This window comes from Antechinus flavipes, chromosome 2, assembly GCF_016432865.1.
Source record: "Antechinus flavipes isolate AdamAnt ecotype Samford, QLD, Australia chromosome 2, AdamAnt_v2, whole genome shotgun sequence".
In the NCBI taxonomy this organism is placed as follows: domain Eukaryota; kingdom Metazoa; phylum Chordata; class Mammalia; order Dasyuromorphia; family Dasyuridae; genus Antechinus; species Antechinus flavipes.
This window is the reverse complement of record NC_067399.1, coordinates 233,868,563-233,888,257: the sequence shown is the minus strand read 5'-3', so window position 1 is coordinate 233,888,257 and position 19,695 is coordinate 233,868,563. Positions and strand designations below refer to the sequence as shown.

The 19,695-nt window shown below is 40.7% G+C and overlaps 1 protein-coding gene across 2 annotated transcripts in view; it reads left to right on the top strand.

The window, feature by feature from the left end:
• The window catches only part of SULF2 (sulfatase 2), a 136,139-nt gene that overhangs the window by 25,176 nt on the left and 91,268 nt on the right, over window positions 1-19,695 (top strand). For both annotated transcript variants that reach the window (XM_051976527.1, XM_051976528.1), the window contains exon 3: window positions 18,953-19,192. In XM_051976527.1, the coding sequence (XP_051832487.1) occupies window positions 18,953-19,192 (240 nt within the window). The remainder of the gene's footprint in view (window positions 1-18,952; window positions 19,193-19,695) is intronic.

Sequence of the window (19,695 nt, the reverse complement as noted above, 5' to 3'; positions counted from 1 at the left end):
ACGGGTTGGAAACCAACCTGTTGAAGACCCCTTCTGCTTGAGATAGCATCTCTACAGAAAGTGTGGCTGATGATCCAAATGGAAATCCACTTGATCATGCTGTTTTCCCTAAATATAGATTTCCATGGTTATGAAAGGAAATATAAAAGCATTTATTAAGCATTTACTGTATACCACATACTGTGCTAAGTGCTTTTACAAATAGTCTCTCATTTGATCTTCTCTCTCTCTCTTTCTCTGCATTTAATTAGTATTTTCCTTTTTTCAAAAAGTTTAATAATATTTTTTCTAGTTATACATAAAGACAATTTTCAACATTTATCTTTTGAAAGATTATCTTCATTTCATCATTTTTAGATGAGGCAAGCAATGTTAGATGAGTTATCCAGGATCACACTGCTAGGACATGTCTAAAGCTGGATTTGAATTCAGCTCTTTCTGTCTCCAGGCGCAGCCTTCTATTTACTTTGCCACCTGCTGCTGTTGGCTGCAAACCCACCTTTTTCTGGATCCCTTATCCAGTAGAAAAAGCAGAAATTGGTATTTTAGATGCTGAGAAGAGGTGATTTCTATAAAACCAACTCACTTCCTGTAACAACTTGTGTTAGCGATCATAGGAATAGATTTTCCCAGAAGAGTTTATATGAGCAAAGAGAATTCGCAGAAAGGAAGCAGACAGCATCCAAAGAATGTTATTGGTAATTCTGACATACAAGATGCAGACCTGCCAGGCAGTCTGTTTAAGATTATTCATATTCAGTAATTATGACGGATATTTGCAGTGGTGCAAGTTTTATATTTCCAAGCAAAATTTTGCCAAGGATGCTTCCAAATTATCCTCAGTCCCCAGAAACAATGCTCTTTGTAAGTATTTAATAAATATTTGAATGAATAAGTGAAGAAATGCTCTCCTCACACAGCCTGTGGATTCCATAGCATGGCCACCTATGGGTTACAAATCATAGCAATTCTTATTGGAGTTTATTGAGTCAGGGGCAGGAGTGACATGCTTAGATCCAAGTTTTAGGAATATCACTGAGAGCTGAGTGGGAAGAGACATGAGACAAAGGAATCAGGAACCAATTGCAGTAGTCCAGGTACAAGGAAATGAGCATGGTGGCCGTGTCCAGAGAAAAGAGGAATGGAATCATACTTAGGGACTTAGGAGTCATTAGTTGTATTACAGTGAATAAATCATTTTATCATGCAGGACTCCATTTCTTCATCTGCAAAATAGGGACAAGGAATACTTCTTTCACCCACCTTCACAAGGTTGTTCTGGGACACATGCTTTTTGGAAACTTTATTGCATCACAGAATTTCAAGTGTAATTATAGCACCTACCTCCCAGGTTGTTTCGAGGAACAAATGAGATCCTATTTATAAAGCATTTAGCACAACTTATTTCTTAAGCACATAGTAGGCGCTTAATAAATGCTTATATTTGATCCTCTATTTGGGCTTTTAAAGACATTTCTAACCTGTCCCTTTCCGGTCCTCTTATACCTGACTTTTGTCCATATAATCCTTTAACACTAATCATCTTGCCGACCTTGCCACGACACATGTTTTCCCAATCTGTTCATTTTGCTTGGCTGTCCTCCATGCCTTGAATGATCTCCTTCCTTCACACCTTCTCCCAACCCCCTGACTTTCTTCACATCCCAGCAAAAATTTCACTTTTTGTAAGAAATCTTTCCTAATCCCCCTTAAGACTACCACCATCTTCCTTTTAAAATTACCTCTCATTCATTCTGCATATTTTCACATAGTTCCCTCCCTCCCATTTCCCTGTTAGATTGTGAGCTCCTTGAGGGATTGTCTTTTGCCTTTATAACCCTAGCACTTCTTCAGCTCTTGTGCTTGTGGATCGATTCAGGTGGGGCACCAGCCTGATTCTCATCCCCTGTGACATGGTACGTGTCAAGCTTAAAACAATGCTCCAGTCAGGTCTTGCCTGGCAGTTGTTGTCCAGAACCAGCCGGCTCTGCTCATAAAAGAAAGGGGGTTGTGGGCGTGATCTGGACAAAGGAGCCAGAGAAAAACCACAGTAGGTTTTTGATCCAGCAAAGGTTCTGTTCCTCTCGTAAGTTCCCAGTATCTCAGGCTTCAGATCAGTGCCCTAAAGTGTTTCTTCCTAACAGATAAGCTGGAGCTTTGTAGCAGTTGAGCTGACTTTGAAGATAGGTTGAGTTCCTTCTAGGAGGTGGGGAAACGACAATGCTTTTGAAACCGCAAGACAGACTCAGTTCAATAATGCATGTCCCAAAAAGCTGAACCCATTAGCTCACAGTCTGGTGCAACTTGCAGTCCAGAGGGTGGTCCTAAAAAATTTATCGTCTGCTATTTTCTGCTCCTCTGTGATGCGGCTGTACTGCTCCTCTGGGTTACAGCCTTCCTTTCTAAGATAATCCAGGGCCTCTTTCCAATTTCAAGCACGGTGAACAGCTGTCCACACCAATTAAGGTCTGGCTGGAGCGCTGGTACCTGATAAAACCAAGATTAGAGATCCATCCTGTTCCTTTAATTGACGGGGGCTATTTCGTTGTTCTTGTTGTTGTTGGACCACATTTTTTATTCTTTTGCTGCAAGTGGACGAGCCTCCCCAGGTGGCTAATTGGGATTGTCACAGGGGTTAATTCTGAGCATGTCAGAATCACTCAGCTTTCTGCTTGTTGGTCAGTGAGCTGCATGGAGCTAGATTTCCAGAAAGGTTAGAAAAATCCCCTGTTTGAATGATCTGCAAGGACCTTTTCTATTTCAGGCAGTTCTTTTTTATTAAGAGGTTAAGAAAGAAAGACAACACTGCAGTAGTCCAGGTACAAGGAAATGAGCATGGTGGCCGTGTCCAGAGAAAAGAGGAATGGAATCATACTTAGGGACTTAGGAGTCATTAGTTGTATTACAGTGAATAAATCATTTTATCATGCAGGACTCCATTTCTTCATCTGCAAAATAGGGACAAGGAATACTTCTTCCACCCACCTTCACAAGGTTGTTCTGGGACACATGCTTTTTGGAAACTTTATTGCATCACAGAATTTCAAGTGTAATTATAGCACCTACCTCCCAGGTTGTTTCGAGGAACAAATGAGATCCTATTTATAAAGCATTTAGCACAACTTATTTCTTAAGCACATAGTAGGCGCTTAATAAATGCTTATATTTGATCCTCTATTTGGGCTTTTAAAGACATTTCTAACCTGTCCCTTTCCGGTCCTCTTACTTATACCTGACTTTTGTCCATATAATCCTTTAACACTAATCATCTTGCCGACCTTGCCACGACACATGTTTTCCCAATATGTTCATTTTGCTTGGCTGTCCTCCATGCCTTGAATGATCTCCTTCCTTCACACCTTCTCCCAACCCCCTGACTTTCTTCACATCCCAGCAAAAATTTCACTTTTTGTAAGAAATCTTTCCTAATCCCCCTTAAGACTACCACCATCTTCCTTTTAAAATTACCTCTCATTCATTCTGCATATTTTCACATAGTTCCCTCCCTCCCATTTCCCTGTTAGATTGTGAGCTCCTTGAGGGATTGTCTTTTGCCTTTATAACCCTAGCACTTCTTCAGCTCTTGTGCTTGTGGATCGATTCAGGTGGGGCACCAGCCTGATTCTCATCCCCTGTGACATGGTACGTGTCAAGCTTAAAACAATGCTCCAGTCAGGTCTTGCCTGGCAGTTGTTGTCCAGAACCAGCCGGCTCTGCTCATAAAAGAAAGGGGGTTGTGGGCGTGATCTGGACAAAGGAGCCAGAGAAAAACCACAGTAGGTTTTTGATCCAGCAAAGGTTCTGTTCCTCTCGTAAGTTCCCAGTATCTCAGGCTTCAGATCAGTGCCCTAAAGTGTTTCTTCCTAACAGATAAGCTGGAGCTTTGTAGCAGTTGAGCTGACTTTGAAGATAGGTTGAGTTCCTTCTAGGAGGTGGGGAAACGACAATGCTTTTGAAACCGCAAGACAGACTCAGTTCAATAATGCATGTCCCAAAAAGCTGAACCCATTAGCTCACAGTCTGGTGCAACTTGCAGTCCAGAGGGTGGTCCTAAAAAATTTATCGTCTGCTATTTTCTGCTCCTCTGTGATGCGGCTGTACTGCTCCTCTGGGTTACAGCCTTCCTTTCTAAGATAATCCAGGGCCTCTTTCCAATTTCAAGCACGGTGAACAGCTGTCCACACCAATTAAGGTCTGGCTGGAGCGCTGGTACCTGATAAAACCAAGATTAGAGATCCATCCTGTTCCTTTAATTGACGGGGGCTATTTCGTTGTTCTTGTTGTTGTTGGACCACATTTTTTATTCTTTTGCTGCAAGTGGACGAGCCTCCCCAGGTGGCTAATTGGGATTGTCACAGGGGTTAATTCTGAGCATGTCAGAATCACTCAGCTTTCTGCTTGTTGGTCAGTGAGCTGCATGGAGCTAGATTTCCAGAAAGGTTAGAAAAATCCCCTGTTTGAATGATCTGCAAGGACCTTTTCTATTTCAGGCAGTTCTTTTTTATTAAGAGGTTAAGAAAGAAAGACAACACTGGAGCAGTCATTGGAAGGGGTTTTGCAAAGGCACTTTCTTGCCACAGACTCGAATTCCCAAGAATAATAAAAACAACAATGGCTGACTATATTTAGCGATTTAAAGTTTGCCAAGCATTTTACTCACATTATAACTGAATTGATTCTCACTAACCACCTTGTGAGGTAGGTATTATTCATATTCCCAATGCACAGATGAAGAAACTGAGGCTGGTATTTAAATGATTCAGCTTAGAATCCCAGAGCTGGCAAGTGCCTGAACAAGAATTTGTTCTCAGGTCTTCCTGACTCGGGGCTCAGGCTCTCTCCACCACACCATGCTGCCTCAGAGAAACCAGATGTTCCTGGCTTGGTTGGTGCCAGGGAGTGGTGCTGGGAAATGAGTAGGAGGCGAAGAATAGCGTCTCAGGAGGCTGACATTTCTGAGTTATGGTGCTGCTGTTAGTCAGTGCCCTAAGTTTGGGGGATGAACTTTTGAGAGGTGGCTTCAGGCAGCACACCAGAGAAGGGCTCTCACTTGAAGAAAAATCCCATGTTTCAATTTGATAGAACACGCAATTATGGAGCACCTACTTTGTGTAGGTAGAACTAAGTAAAAAGGCATCTGGGTCCTTAAGGACCTTAGGATAGGAGAAATACAAGCTATCTATACAAATAAATACCCAATGTTCTGTGAGAGTTTATGGAAAAGAGATAATTTAAATCAATTAGAAATTTACATTTTAAAGGCAAATTCTTTGCTTTGGGGGGAGTTTTGTATAATCTCACTTCTTATGAGCATTATCCGTATACAAACAGGTCAATATTTGAGTTTAGTCTAGTTTTGAGAATGTGAAAAAGTGGTTAAAGAGTCTCGGCCCCAGCTCCTTCTCAGGTTGCTGCGTTAGAGCAAGTCTTTTCCCTCTTCCTATCTGTAAAATTAAGAACTAGATTATCTCCAATGTCCTACCAGTGTCAAGCACGTGAATCATTACCAGTTAAAGAATTATCATAAAGAGAAAGCATCTCTGAAATGCAACTATTTGAAAACTTAGACATAAATAGATCCCTTCCCTCCTTGTGCTATTGGTCAGTTATATAGTCATGTCTGACTCTTTATGGCCCCGTTTGGGGTTTAAGGATGCTGGACTGGTCTGCCATTTTCTTCTCCAGCTCATTTTAGAGATGAGGAAGCTGAGGGAAACAGGGTTAAGTAGCTTGCCCAGGGACTCACAGCTGGTAAGTGTCTGAGGTTGGATTTGAACTGAGCTCTTTTTCCTAACTTCATGGTTAGCACTCTATCCCCTGAGATACCTAGCTGCTGCCTCCTCTCTAGAATGTTGCATAAAATGAGGTCTATCCATATTTAGTGCTTTCCACCAATTATAAAATTTCAGTCATAGTTCTGAATTCAGTTTATTAAATAAAGCTTTAACAAATGCTTTAAATGATGAATAAAAATGCTTTAAATAAAGCATTTATTAAATATCTTCTGTGCTTCCATGAGGGTGTAAAGACAAAAACCATCTATCATCAAGGAACTTAACATTTCCTGGAAACTAATCAGTAAGCACTTATTAAACATTTACTATATGGTAAATTCTGGGTTACTTCCTGGAGATAAGATAAAAATGATCCCTTCTCTGCCTTTAAGGAGCTTACATTCTAACAGGGGAGATAATTTGCATATATTTATATTTAATATGCACAAAATGAATACAAAGTTGTTTTGAGAAGGCGTGTTTGTGAGTATATGTGTAGGATAAAATACGGAGGGACCTGAGGCAGCCAGCCTGTTTGAGTAAGAAGAGAGAACATATTCAAGAAACACCCAGTGAATGTGTGTTATGTGTATACATACATTATATGTAATCACATGATATACACATAGGTGTATAAATACACCCAGAGGCAGCCAGGTGGTGTAGTGGCTAGAGCACTAAACTTGGAATTAGGAAGACTTATCTTCTTTAGTTCAAATACATCCTCAGAAATTTCCTGGCTGTGTGACACTGGGCAAGCCACTTAAACCGTGTTTGCCTCAGTTTCCCCATCTGGAAAATGAGCTGGAGAAAGAAATAGCAAACCACTCTAGTATCTTTGCCAAGAAAATCCCCAAAAGGGGGTCACATAGTCAGATAAGATTTAAAAACAATTAAACAACAAAATGTGTGTGTATACACATGTGTGCATGTGTCTGTATATAGATGCATATGTGTTTGTACATGTGTTTATGTACTGTGTAAATTGTCATGTATATGCATAGGAATAGGTAGCAGATGTATATAAATTATAATTGCATTTCAATATAATTGGTTTCCTTTGTAATTCTTTGTATTTTATTTTATGCATTTAAAAACATCATTCTCACAAGGGGTCCATAGGCTTCGATAGACTGCCACTCGGGTTTGTGCCACAAAAATGGTGAAGAACCTCTTTTTTCACTTAATAATATTTTATTCTTTTCCAATACATGAAAAGATAGTTTTCAACATTCATTTTTGTAAAATTTCGAATTCCAAATTTTCTCTCGTCTTCCCTAAAACAGCAAACAGTCTGATATAGGTTATAGATGAGTAATCCTATTAAACCTATTTCCACATCAGTCACATTGTGAAAGAAAAATCAGAACAAAAGGGAAAAAAAACATGGGGGGGGGGAGTAAAAATAATATGCTTCTATCAACATTCAGTCCCCATAGTTCTTTCTCTGGAAGCAGATGGTGTTTTGCATCCCAAGTCTGGTGGAACTTTCTTGGATCACTGTATTGCTGAGAAGAGATAAGTTTATCAGAGTTGACCATCACACTATATTACTGTTATTATGTACAATGTTCTCCTGGTTCTATTCATTTCACTCAGCATCAGTTCATGTAAGTCTTTGCAGGTTTTTCTGAAATCGTCCTGCTGGTCATTTCTTAAAGCACAATAGTATTCCATTCCATTCATGAAGCACAGCTTAGAACCCCTGTCTTATAGTTCAGTTTTCTTTGCCCAGGGTCACACAGCTAGGAAGTGCTAAGTGTCTGAGGCCAGATTTGGCCACGGGTCCTCCTGACTTCAGGGCTGGTGCTCTATCCACTGCCCACTTAGCTGCCCCTAGAACCCCTATCTGAAAGACATTCAGGAGGTGTGAAGTTGACTTGCACAAGGAAGGGTCAGGTCAGACCTCTGCTTTAGGACTATGAGTGTGACAGCATTTTGGAGGATGGATTCTAGAATAGAGATTTCCAAAAGAGGAAGACCAATTTTTTTCTCTCAATAGCATTTTAGTTCTCCCTCTGGATGAGAGAATTTTCCATTCCAAGTCTATTGGAATTGTCTTGGATCACCATATCCTGAGAAGAGCTAAATCAATCATGGTTGATCACATAGTCTTGTTGTTGCCATATATAATGTTCTTCTGGTTTTGCTCACTTCACTCAGCATCAGTTCATATAAGGCTCTCCAGGCCTTTCTGAAATCATCCTGTTGGTCATTTCTTATCGAACAATAATATTCCATAACGTTCATATACCACAATTTATTCAGCCATTCCAACGGATGGGCATCCACTCATTTTCCAGCTTCTAGCCACTACAAACAGGGCTGCCACAAACATTTTGTCACATACAGGTCCCTTTCCCTTCTTTAAGATCTCTTTGGGATACAGGCCCAGTAGAAACACTGCTAAGGGTATGTATGCACAGTTTGATAGCCCTTTGGGCACAGCTCCAAATTTCTCTCCAGCAGGGTTGCATCATTTAAAACAGGGAAACCAATTACTAAGCAATTTTCAGTGTTCCAGGTGAGAAATGGTGAGGCCGTTATGTAGAAAGAAGGAATGAGAAAAGAATGTATTTCAAACATACTTAGCTGTCAAAGACTTCATCACTGTGGGTAGAAATAGAATTGGTTAGTGACACACTGTGTCTGACAGAGTCCTTTCCTTCCTTCTCCCCACCCCCACCCCCAAAGCAGGTGCATCCGTTGTATCAACTCTTCCTTGACCACTAGGGAGATCCCCTGACTGACGCTTCACAAACCAAGGATTGTCTCAGCCTATGTAGTACCTTTCCCTTTTCCCAGGGGACTAGAATATAGCTCTACCTCTAGCCAGGGATGGGACAGCTTTCTTTACTTATTATCTCTCAGATCAGTCCACAGTGATTTACCAGTCTGCAAAACTCTGGTCCTTAATTCTTAAATCCCACAAACTTAAAAAACAAACAAAAACCTCCCGCATATGGCCCGCCCCTTCCAAACCTAGTTTCAGTCTTTTTTCTGGCAAATTTGATGGCACTTTGTAATAATGGAAAGGATGTCAAAAGTTATTTGGTCCTATTCCTATCCATATGGTATATATCCCCATGAGCTTCTATTTAAATACCTTCATTGATGGAGAACTCACTACCTCTAATTGTTAAGAAATTTTTCTTTGCATTGGAGAGAAAGTAGCTCACCACTCACATCTGGACAGTTTTTTAGGCACAGAGAAAATAAGACTTCCAGTTAGTGAGTGGGGCTTTTGCTGAGATCATATTTTGTAGGCAGGTTTAGTTGATTCAGTATAACAAATGCTCATTAAGTACCTGCTGTGCACTGGTTCCTGTACCTCCTGGGGGGTACAAAGATAAATAATATGTGGTCCTAGCTCTTAAGGAGTCTTAGGAAGAGAATGACAGAACACGAATATGTATATTACAAAATAGAGCATATAATAAAAATATAGCACCTAACAAGCATTTATTCAGCCCCAGTTCTGCGCCATGCTCTGTGCTAAGTGCTAAAGAAGGAATTGTCCCCAATCTCAAAGAGCTTCTATTAGAATAGAAATCTCCATTTATAGGTATGTACAGAAGAAGTATGTTCGGGACAAATACAAAGTTCAGAGAGGGACAGGAAAAGCTTCATGTCAAAAATGATTCCTGAGGGATGAGACAGAGATGTGTGCTCCAGGGGTGGGGGACAGCTAGTACAAAGATGTAGAGGTAGGAGATGGGGTGTTATGTATAAGGAGCAAAGAAAAAGCCAGTCTGGATGGATGAGAAAGAGAGTAAAGTATAATGAGATTGAAAAGATATTTTGAGGGCAATTTGTGATAGGCTTTAGAAACCAAACAGGGGAATTTATATTTGAGTTGCAAAAAGCTGTATAGGATAGAAGGAAGGAACTGCCCTTACCACCTGGAAGGATGAGAAAGGCATCATAGAGTAGCAGAATCACTTCAACCTTGAAGGGTGGGCAGGATTTCGACAAGCTGAGAGAGCAGGGACAGCCTTCCAAGGATGTGGAGGTGAGACAACACAATCTGGATCCCTGTCCCATTTTCATCAGTGACTTCCTCTCAGCCTTGTTTTGTGGTCAAACTGTAAAAGGCTGAGTTGTGAAAAGAAGGTATGGGGCTTTCCATCTGGAATCAACTTCTCTCTTCCCCATCTGCTAGCCCAGGGAAACCACACCCTGTCTTATGGACTGGATTTCCCAGGGAGTGACTGAATCCCACGTCCTGTGAATCTTGGGGCCAGATGGCTTGAAACCTGGCTTGATAATGCCCAAGTCCTAGACAACATGGGGGAAATGTGGATGGCCCGTTCAGCCCTTTCTTGTCACCTTCTCCTGGCAAACACACTGACCCACAGTGGAAAAAAAGAACAAAAAGGGGAAAAATATATCTGGGTGTTGTCGTGCTGGAGCTGGGGAAAGGCTAATTGTGACCCACTCTGGAGATTAGCTTTCAAAACACATTCTTCTAAATTTTCAGTCAGGCAATAACCAAGATCATTCCAGTCCTTGATGCCAGCTCACTAGGGGGGAAACTTTGGGGATCGGAGGGAAAAGAAGGACAGGGGACAGAGCCGTGGCCAGGTCTGCCTTAGAAGGTTGCTCTGTCCCAAAGGCAAATGAAGAAAGGGACCTTTACTTACCTAGAACATTTTCTTTATTAGAGGAGCTTCCCTTTCACATCTTCCTCTGGATGATCTAAGATGTGGAATTGTCATTTTATCTATAAACTGGGGAGGAAGGTTTTGAGGAACACACCGAGGAATCCAATTCCCTAACAGTCACCTCCTTTGTTGAAGAATTAGGAAAAATAATGACCAGAAAACCCAGAAAGCTTGATTTGTAGCCCCTTTTTGGGCAAATTACTCTGAGCCTCAACTTCCCTAATGTTTGAAACGGGGGTGATATAATTTGTCTTGCCTGCCTTACAGGTGCTTATGGGCAGTGATTCTGTAAATCATAAACTGTAGCCATGGAAATAGGTGTTCTATGGAGCAGTGGGCTCCCCTTTGGCTATGGTATCAAAGCTGAGTCAGCTGTCTTAAAGACAGTAACAGCAATCCCCTTCTGAGGCACTTTTCCATTTACAAAACAAGCACTTTTCAGATTCCATAGTTCCATGCATCTCTAAACCTATAATTCATGATCATCATGATAACTCCCTGAGGTAGATAGCATATGAATTATTATCCTCATTTTAGAGATGGAGATAAGTGCTCGCAAAGGGACAAAGAGCCTTTCTCTTTTTTAATAATCCATTTTATTGATATCCATCACAATCATTCCCCAACTCCCACCCCTACTCATTACTTCCTTGTGATAAAGAAAAAACTAATCAAAAATATCCTCTACAGAAACCTTGTCTGATAGGTATGCCATGTCCTTTGCCTGCAGTCCCCCACCTGTCTTCTTGGAGGAAGGAGGATGCTTCATTATGTCATCATCAGGATTTTCAAGGATTTTTCCAGCTTTCAACATTCAGTTTCCTCTTGTAGATATCATTCTCTTGGTTCCATTTATTCTTCTCTTCACTTGTTCCTACAAATCTTTTTGTGTTTCATCAATTTCCTCCTATTTGTTCATTCTTGCTACAAATTGACATTCTGTTACATTCTTATACCATTGTTTCTTCCATCCATTTCCCAGAGGCTTGGGCACCCCTCTGCTTCTGGTTGCTATCACAAAGAATAGTATTTTGGTATTTATGAGGTTTCTGTCTTTTGATTTTCTGGGGATATATTTTGATGTCTTTTGCATGTTATCGATTACGAGAGATTAGACTACAAAAGAATAGATGGCTTACTGTGACCCCTCGAAGTGACTTGTAATATGGAGACAAGACCACCCCAAAAGCCCTTTCCCCTACTGATTCTGAACTAGCCATGTCAAAATATAAAGGCTCAGATGTCTTTAGATAGCAAAAGAAATGTAGTTGCTGGGTTCAACCTGAGTGTTGCCTAATCTATGAAACTTTCCCTAATCCATTTCCCCTAAAGTCATTAATGCTTCTGTCCTCTTAACACCCCAATAATAAGGTCCTAGAGCTGACTTTAGAGCTGAAAGGACCTTAAAGACCATTTAGTCTAATCTCATTTTTCAGATAAATATCCAGGGCCACACAGCTAGTAAATGCTTAAATATTGTTCAGCCATTTCTTAGTGGTATCCAACTCCATTTGGGGTTTTCTTGGTAAGATATTGAACTGGTTTGCCATCTTTTTCTCCAGCTCATTTTTTTTAACAGAGAAGGAAACTAACTTCAAATCTAATACTCTATCCCCCGAGCCATCTATCTGAATACCTCATATTGCACTTGAACTGAACTTCTTTTGTGAAAACAGGAACTGTTTTTACTTTTTTCTTTGAATCCCTAGCATTTAGCAGATTGCCTGGCAAATAGTTGTATTGTAATTAGTAATAATAATATAAATAACAATAATCGCAAGTGCTTCATAAATACTTACTGGTTGATTTATGTCATTCTATATTAAAATGATTTATGTAGTTAGTGGGTTCTTTGTGAGTTCTTTGAAGATCTGAATTATGTTTTATGGAATCTTTAAATCCCTTTCTTCCTTAATTCATGCCATTGAATTTAAAGTTGAAATTAAAGTGAAGAGTGGACTATGTTGGCACTCGCCTATGATCCCTGTTACCAGGGCTGTTGAGGATGGTGGCTAGCTTGAGCTTGGAAGTTTTGAGTTTCAGGATATATGCTAAGTATAGTCCCAAAATGAAAAGTAAGGAGCCACCAAGCTGCCTAATGAGGGATGAACTGATCCAAGACTGAGGAGGAGTAGAATATGGGGCCCTTAAGCAGTCCCTACCATTCCAGCTTGGGTAAGATGGGGAGAACTGAGGCAGAAGGAAGGAGGAAAGGAGAGAGAGAGAGAGATGTGGACTGAAGTGAGAAAAATTAACATTTCTCTACAGAACAACTTGGATAAAATATAGTTGAAAAAGCCTTAATGATGCTGTAATTCAACTTCCTCCTTTTTACATAGGAATAAAATATATCCTGAAGAGAAGGAAGCAGTTACTTCAGGTCTTACAAAACTGAAATTTGAACTCTACTCCTGTGACTCTAAATTCGGTGCCCTTTCTGGTAATCTATACAAATGTTACGTAAGGGCTTTGAGTCATGTTCCAGTAATTGACAGCATGTCCTATACTAAGTCATCCTACATCCTCATTCCATAAGATCATAAGATTATTGACTTACACCCAAAAAGGCCCCTTAGAAGTCTTCAGAGACTCTTCAGATAACGAAGTTGAGGCCCACAGAGGAGCAGCTTATCCAGGATCACACAACTAGTAAATATGCGAGGTAGGATTTGAACCCCCTTCCTTATTCCCAAGTCCATCACTCCATCCATAGTGATTCAAGATAATGACAGCAAGACTTTCCTTCAAATGCTGCTGCCATCAGAGCTGACAGAAGGGAGGAGAAAAATTAATCACATAATCTCTCAGACAATAAAATGTTTGTTAATGAAAAATCCAATATTGCTTCAAACATCTGCTTAATTGATTTCAGGTTCAAGAGCAAGTTTTCCTTGATGACCATGTAGAGCTAAGTCCTTCACAAATTCATCCTAGTCATTTATGCCCAGCCTTAAATAGGGTTTTAATATCCTCCAACAATGTAGTAGACGCCTCATTTAAAAAACAGATCGGAGGAAATCCAATATCATTATTTTGTATTGAGTTACACATACACAGTATAATTATTGCTAGCTGACAGACATGAGTGGATTCCAGCACAAGGGTGGAAATCAAATATAATTGGAAAACAAAAGGATTTCCTCTCCTCTGACGCTGGCCCTGGATTCCTGTGCTGCCCTTCGGGCTCCCTTCCGATTGTGGACAGTCCTTCTTGAGGAACCAGTTTGCTCCCAACTTACATTTGGCTACAGAACAGGTATTGTAACTGGACAGGCCTTTCAGAAGCTGATCCAGCTACATTTCGTGCATTCCAGAAACCCTTGAGGAACGGATGAGAGCAGGCAAACAAATATTAAGCCTGTGATTAAAAGAAAACAGAACCAAAGATTGGGGTGCGTGCCTTTAGTTTTGTTTTTTGCCTTTACTCGTTTTTGTCCCTTTTCCCTCCAAAAACTGGAATGCCCCTTTCCCCAGTAAGCAAAACTTAGCTGCCTTTCAAGCTCAGTTCTGGCCTTCAATCAGAGAATCATAGATTTATAATTAGAAGGAAAGGTAAGTGTCCTTTGTGGGGTCACACAAGTAATACTCACCAGGCACTTAGTCTTACTCTCAAATAACTTACACTCTAAAGAATATGGAGAGGGAGGGGAGGGTAAAAAGAACTGTACAAATGTATTATAGCATTTAAAAAAATAGATTTTTATTGCTATATTTCTATATTTTGGCTCTCTCTTTCCTTTTAATATGGGGAATATACAGGCCAAAGGAGGAAAGTGTCTGACCTGAGGTTATACAAGGTTCTAAGGAGCAGCAATTAAGCTTTTCCCAGAATTCCATACTATTTTATCAGCCAACAAATTATCAACAGAGTTAGGCCTAAAACCCAGGTATCCCAGCTCCTCATTCAAAGCTCTATTAGACTAGAACTTCTTAAACTTGTTCCATTCATGACCCGCTTTCCCCTGAGAAGTTTTTACACAATCCCAGGTATGTAGGTATATAAAATAGGTGAGAGAATCAAGCATTTACTAATAATAAATCATCACTTCATGACCCCCACATTCAGTTACAAGACCCATATGGAACTGTAACCCACAGTTTAAGAATCTGGGGGCTAGACCACGCCATTTGTGATCTGTTTCATCAAGTCCTTCAAGGAAATGGAGGCCTCCCAGCTTTCAGGTGTCCTGAATTAAATCAAGTTTCTTTCTGAAATCAATCCTTCCCACCAAGTCCCTGGGTTGCCATGTGACTAGAGAGAGGCTGGAGGATGGGGGGGGGGGGTTTCACCCAGTGCCCAGCACAGTGGGGAGGTCCCTCATGGAGAGAAAGCCATTTTCTCTCAACATCTCCAGGCTGGTTTGGCCTGTTTAAAATATTTAAGGCTGGCCTCTTTAGCTCAGCACGGAAGGGTATTCCAGAGCCTTACCTGCCATCAGAACTGTCAGTCTGCATTAGTTCTAGCTCTTGGGCTGTGGAAGGCGATTAGATCATATGTTTTTGTATTAAAGATGGTTGATTTATAGAGCTATGTCATTACAGCAGTTTTATTAAACCAGGTTACTGTCCCCAAGGGGAGGCTTAACATGGAGTGCTATTTATGCACAGATGCCTCTGTCATTTAAGGGGATTGTTAAAACTGTACTTTAATAGCAGAATAACAAAATCCTCCTTCAGCCAGCCTGTTTGTTCAGGGGTGAGCTCACTCGACAAGCAGACTGTGCCTAGAGCTGGCACATCAACGCACCGTCCTCTTAATTGCCACAGAAATTAGAGGAATAACAACATAAGCACGAAACCTTTTTTTTTTTTTTTTAAGGGAGTAAAAAAAATTTAAAAAAAACAAAAAACTTCACAAGCAAGAACCAGCCTTGCGTGTTCTGGCTACTTCCTTTTGACTAATGTTATGTTTCAAGCCAGTTACTGCCAGAGAATTCATCCACCAGGTAGCTGTTGTCCTCTTTCCAGGTAAGAGTCAAGGGTGACCTTGGAATATCAGCCGTCTTTCATTCTGCTGCTTCTAAGGAAATGTGACTGTCTGCTACTGTAGGGGCAGAAGGAAACATTGGCGAATTCCTCTTCTGATGTCTCTTCTGATGGGCATTCGTTGAATGTGCCATGAATGTGTGTGACCATACTGGCCAGGAGGAGCTTCACTAAGTAGGGAGTACAGCACTGACCTCAAGTCGCCTTTTTCAAGTGCTACTCTCATTCATTCATGCAACAAACATTTTATTAAGTACTTGTGTGTGTCCAGAGTATTGTGCTTTAGAGCAAGGTGGCACCTGGGACAAGAGACATAAAAAGGAAATAAGATACAAAGTCCCTGCTCTTAAGACATTTGTTTAAGGTAAAGATTATCTAATCTAGGGGTTCTTAACCTAGGATCCAAGTTCCATGGTAGATTTCAGGGGATCCTTGAATTTAGGGTAAAATTGCATCTTTTCACTTCTCTCTCTCTCTCTCTCGCTCTCACTCTTGCTCTTGCTCTCGCTCTCGCTCTCACTCTCTCTTTCTTTCTCTCTCTTTCCTTCTCCTCTCCCTCTCCCCTCTCTCTCTCTCTGTCTCTCTGTCTCTGTCTCTCTCTCCCTTCTCTCTCTCTTTCTCTCTCTCTCTCTCTCTGTCTCTGTCTCTCTCTCTCTCTCTCTCTCTCTCTCTCTCTCTCTCTCTCTCTCTCTTTTTCTCCCTCCCCCTCTCCCCTCTGTCTTTCTCTATCTTGGCCAGACTGAAAATGCAGTGCCCATCACTCATGGGCCCGATGCGAATACTGATTGGCACTGCCACAACCACTCTGTTTTTCCTCCCTGGGGCAAATCCTCCCTTCTTAGACAACCTGCTGGTGTTCTGTTTCCCTTCTGTTTTTTATGCCTCTATTATAGTTCAGAACTCCTAAACTCGAAGGATCTACTAGCTTGAGCCTCCCCGAGGAGCAGTGCTTATGAAAGTGTCATATTCATGTGGCTTTCACTAAAATTCTAATTGAAATTAAGCATTTCCTTTACTAAAGAAAGTGCATTAAAAAAGTTATTCTGAGAAAGGATCCATAGACTCCACCAGACTACCACAAAGGACCAACACACACACACACACTTCAGAACTCTTAGACCACCCAATTCCCTGATTTTGCTTAGAAGAAAACAGACCTTACTATATACAATGTAATATCTGCCTCATTGTGCACCAGGAACAATTATCAATCACTTAGTTAAGCAGTGAATCAGATGGTCCATCTGGAAAAGCAGCTCTTTCTCCCCCCACCTCCAACACTGGCATTTCAATAAGTGTTCTGAAAGTTGGGCACAGCCCTGCCTTGGCAAAGTGCTCCTTTAGAGAGTTCAGCTAACTTTATTAATGCCCAAGGTAATATATAATTTGTGCCAGCTGGTGGCAGAAGGAATTGATTAAAGCTGAACTCTTCATTCAACTTAGCAAGGGGCGATTTCATGCCATGCTCAAGCCCCGGCATTGTCTACACCTTCGTCCCCACCCCCGTGACTTTTTAAAAGGAGTGTGTGGACTTGATACCAGATGTCTTACTGGCATTTCTGAAACCTGAAGGTTGCTGTTCAACCAGATAAGCTGTTCGGTTTTTTTTCCCTCCCTTCCCTGGAGGGCTCCCACTAGCCTTGGATGACCTCAGAGAACCCTGGCAGAGGGTCTGTACCAAGCAGAGGGTGCTGTAGAAAGTATGTGTGCTTCCAAGAGGGAGGAATCACACTAGAGTGGAAACCTTACCAGGTTTAGAGTTAGAAGGCTTGGGCCTTGCTACTTTCAGGGCATGATCTGGAACACACCACCCCTCAGATTTATCATCTTATAAAATGAAAGAAATGGAGCAGATGACCTTGAAAATTTGTCCTAACTCTGAAAGCTCTCTCTCTCTCTGAGAGAAAGCGTCCTGGTTTTCTCCCTACTTCTCTCTGGGAGACTGTTTCTTCCCTAGTTGGTAGAAGTTTAGGTGTTCTAGGATGGTGATCTTTGATTCTTTGCCCTTGAGAACCAGAAGCTGAAAATAGCTTTGTAGATGCTCTGGTTTTCAAAGTACAGAATCATGGTAAAGGATTGTCAGAGCCCAATCAGAACAATCTCTATCTGGATAGAATTCCCTCTACATCTCACCCAGCAAGAAGTCACCCACTAGAGTCTCTAAGAGGGCTTGCTATCAGGTAGTCAACAAGCATTTATTAAGACCCTGTTACAAGTCTTGTAACAGTAATTGTAATTGGGATACAAAGGCAAGAAAAGAAAAGAAATAATCCCTGCTCTCAATTTGCTTACATTCTCTCCAGGAAGAAAACTTGTACATGAAATATACAAATATGCGTAGAATAACTGTGCAAAGAATAAATATAAGTGTGAGATTAAAGGGCTCCAACATTTTGAGGATCAGGAAAGACTTCTTATTCAGTTCGCAAACGTTTGAGGGACCCCTGTGTACAGTATATCTCATGCTATGCCATCTCACCTATCACAAATAATATGCAATCACTTCATCCAAAAAGGAAAATTCTTATATATATATATATATATATACATATATATATATATATATAAAAATAACATAAGTGACTTCAAATGCATATCAGAATAGTATAGCAGTATAATAGTATATCAGTTATGCTGTTAAATAAACGAAGAAGAAAGAACTTCCATTGAAAGAAGGGAAAATCAGAGAAGGCTTTCGGTGGGAGTGGACATTTGAGGTGGGCCTTGAAAGAGAAACCATTCCAATGTGGAAGAGCAATATGAATGGCAGCATGAATATGGGAATTAATATGACAGTGAGGCAGGGGGTTGGGAGGAGGTAGTTTGATGGGGGGAGTTTGAGAAGATGTTAACCTAAGTACAGAGTCTATTAGCTTCCCTGGCTTTCATCAAAACTGAGCTCAAATACCACCTTCTCCAAAAGGTCTTTCCTGCCCCCACCAGTGAGTAGTGCCTTTATCTTTCAGATTATCTTCTATCTTATTTGTATGTAACATGCCTAATTATTCATATGTTGTCTTCTCTACTAGAATGCATGCTTCTTGAGGATAGGGACTGTTTTTGCCTTTAAATCCCCATTACATGCTAAGTGCTTAATAAATGATTGATATTGGGGAGGAGGAGGAATAGAAGATGGGGTTGAACAGACAGAGTGGTCTGTCATGGAGGGATTTTAATTGCCAATGCTGTTGGTTTGGATTATAAATCCTGGAAGAGGTAAGTGAAATTAGGAGCTAGAAAACACCTTTCTAGAGCATCTTGTTCAACCCTTCCTTACACACACTAAAGAAAGCACAACCAAAAAAAAAAAAAAAAGGCCCAGAGAAGAGAAATGACTTGCTTTGTGGTCACCTATCAAATTAGGAGCAAAGCCAGCATTAGACTCCAGGTTTCTAGAGTCCAAGATGCATTTGTTCTTGAGAATCTTAAAGAACAAGTGAACATGTATCAGTTCGGAAAAAAAATCATTCTGGTAGGTTGCTCTGGATAAATCACATTTGTGGTCATTGGTTGGTTTTGTTGTTCCAGGTTCAATGCAAGTGATGAACAAGACACGGAGGATCATGGAGCAAGGAGGAGCTCACTTCATCAATGCCTTTGTGACCACACCCATGTGCTGTCCTTCCCGATCCTCCATTCTGACAGGAAAATATGCCCATAACCACAACACCTATACCAACAATGAGAACTGCTCCTCACCTTCCTGGCAGGCCCAGCATGAGATCCGCACCTTTGCTGTGTACCTCAACAACACTGGCTACCGGACAGGTGAGAATGAGCCTACTAGTTTTGGTGGTAGCCTTTTGTAAAAGCCACATGTCTGGTGAATATCTATGTGCTCCAATTGTTGCATGAGGTTGTAAGACTTGGGGTATTTTTATTCCAAGATCTTCTCTCATTGACATGTGTAAATTGCCAAGTCTTGTATGATCCTAACTGTGCTTTCATAGTTCCGACTCTGAGACCTATTATCCTGAGAAAAGATTCTACCTGGATTTCTTTCGGCTTGCCTCTTATACATTCTAATATTGTTCTATACTAAAAGATCTTGAAAGAGTTAACTCATTTTTAATTTTATTTTTATTCTAAACAAAAGAGCCCCCTGAAAGAACATTTGCAAATACACAGAAGCATACAAAAAGAAAATTGTATATAAAATTGTGACTCTTCCTTTCATACCACTTCTTATGTATTATATTATTTATACATTTAAAATGTATAATTTTTTACATATCACTTTCAAATTTTTCCTACTTGTCTGTGCTTCTTTC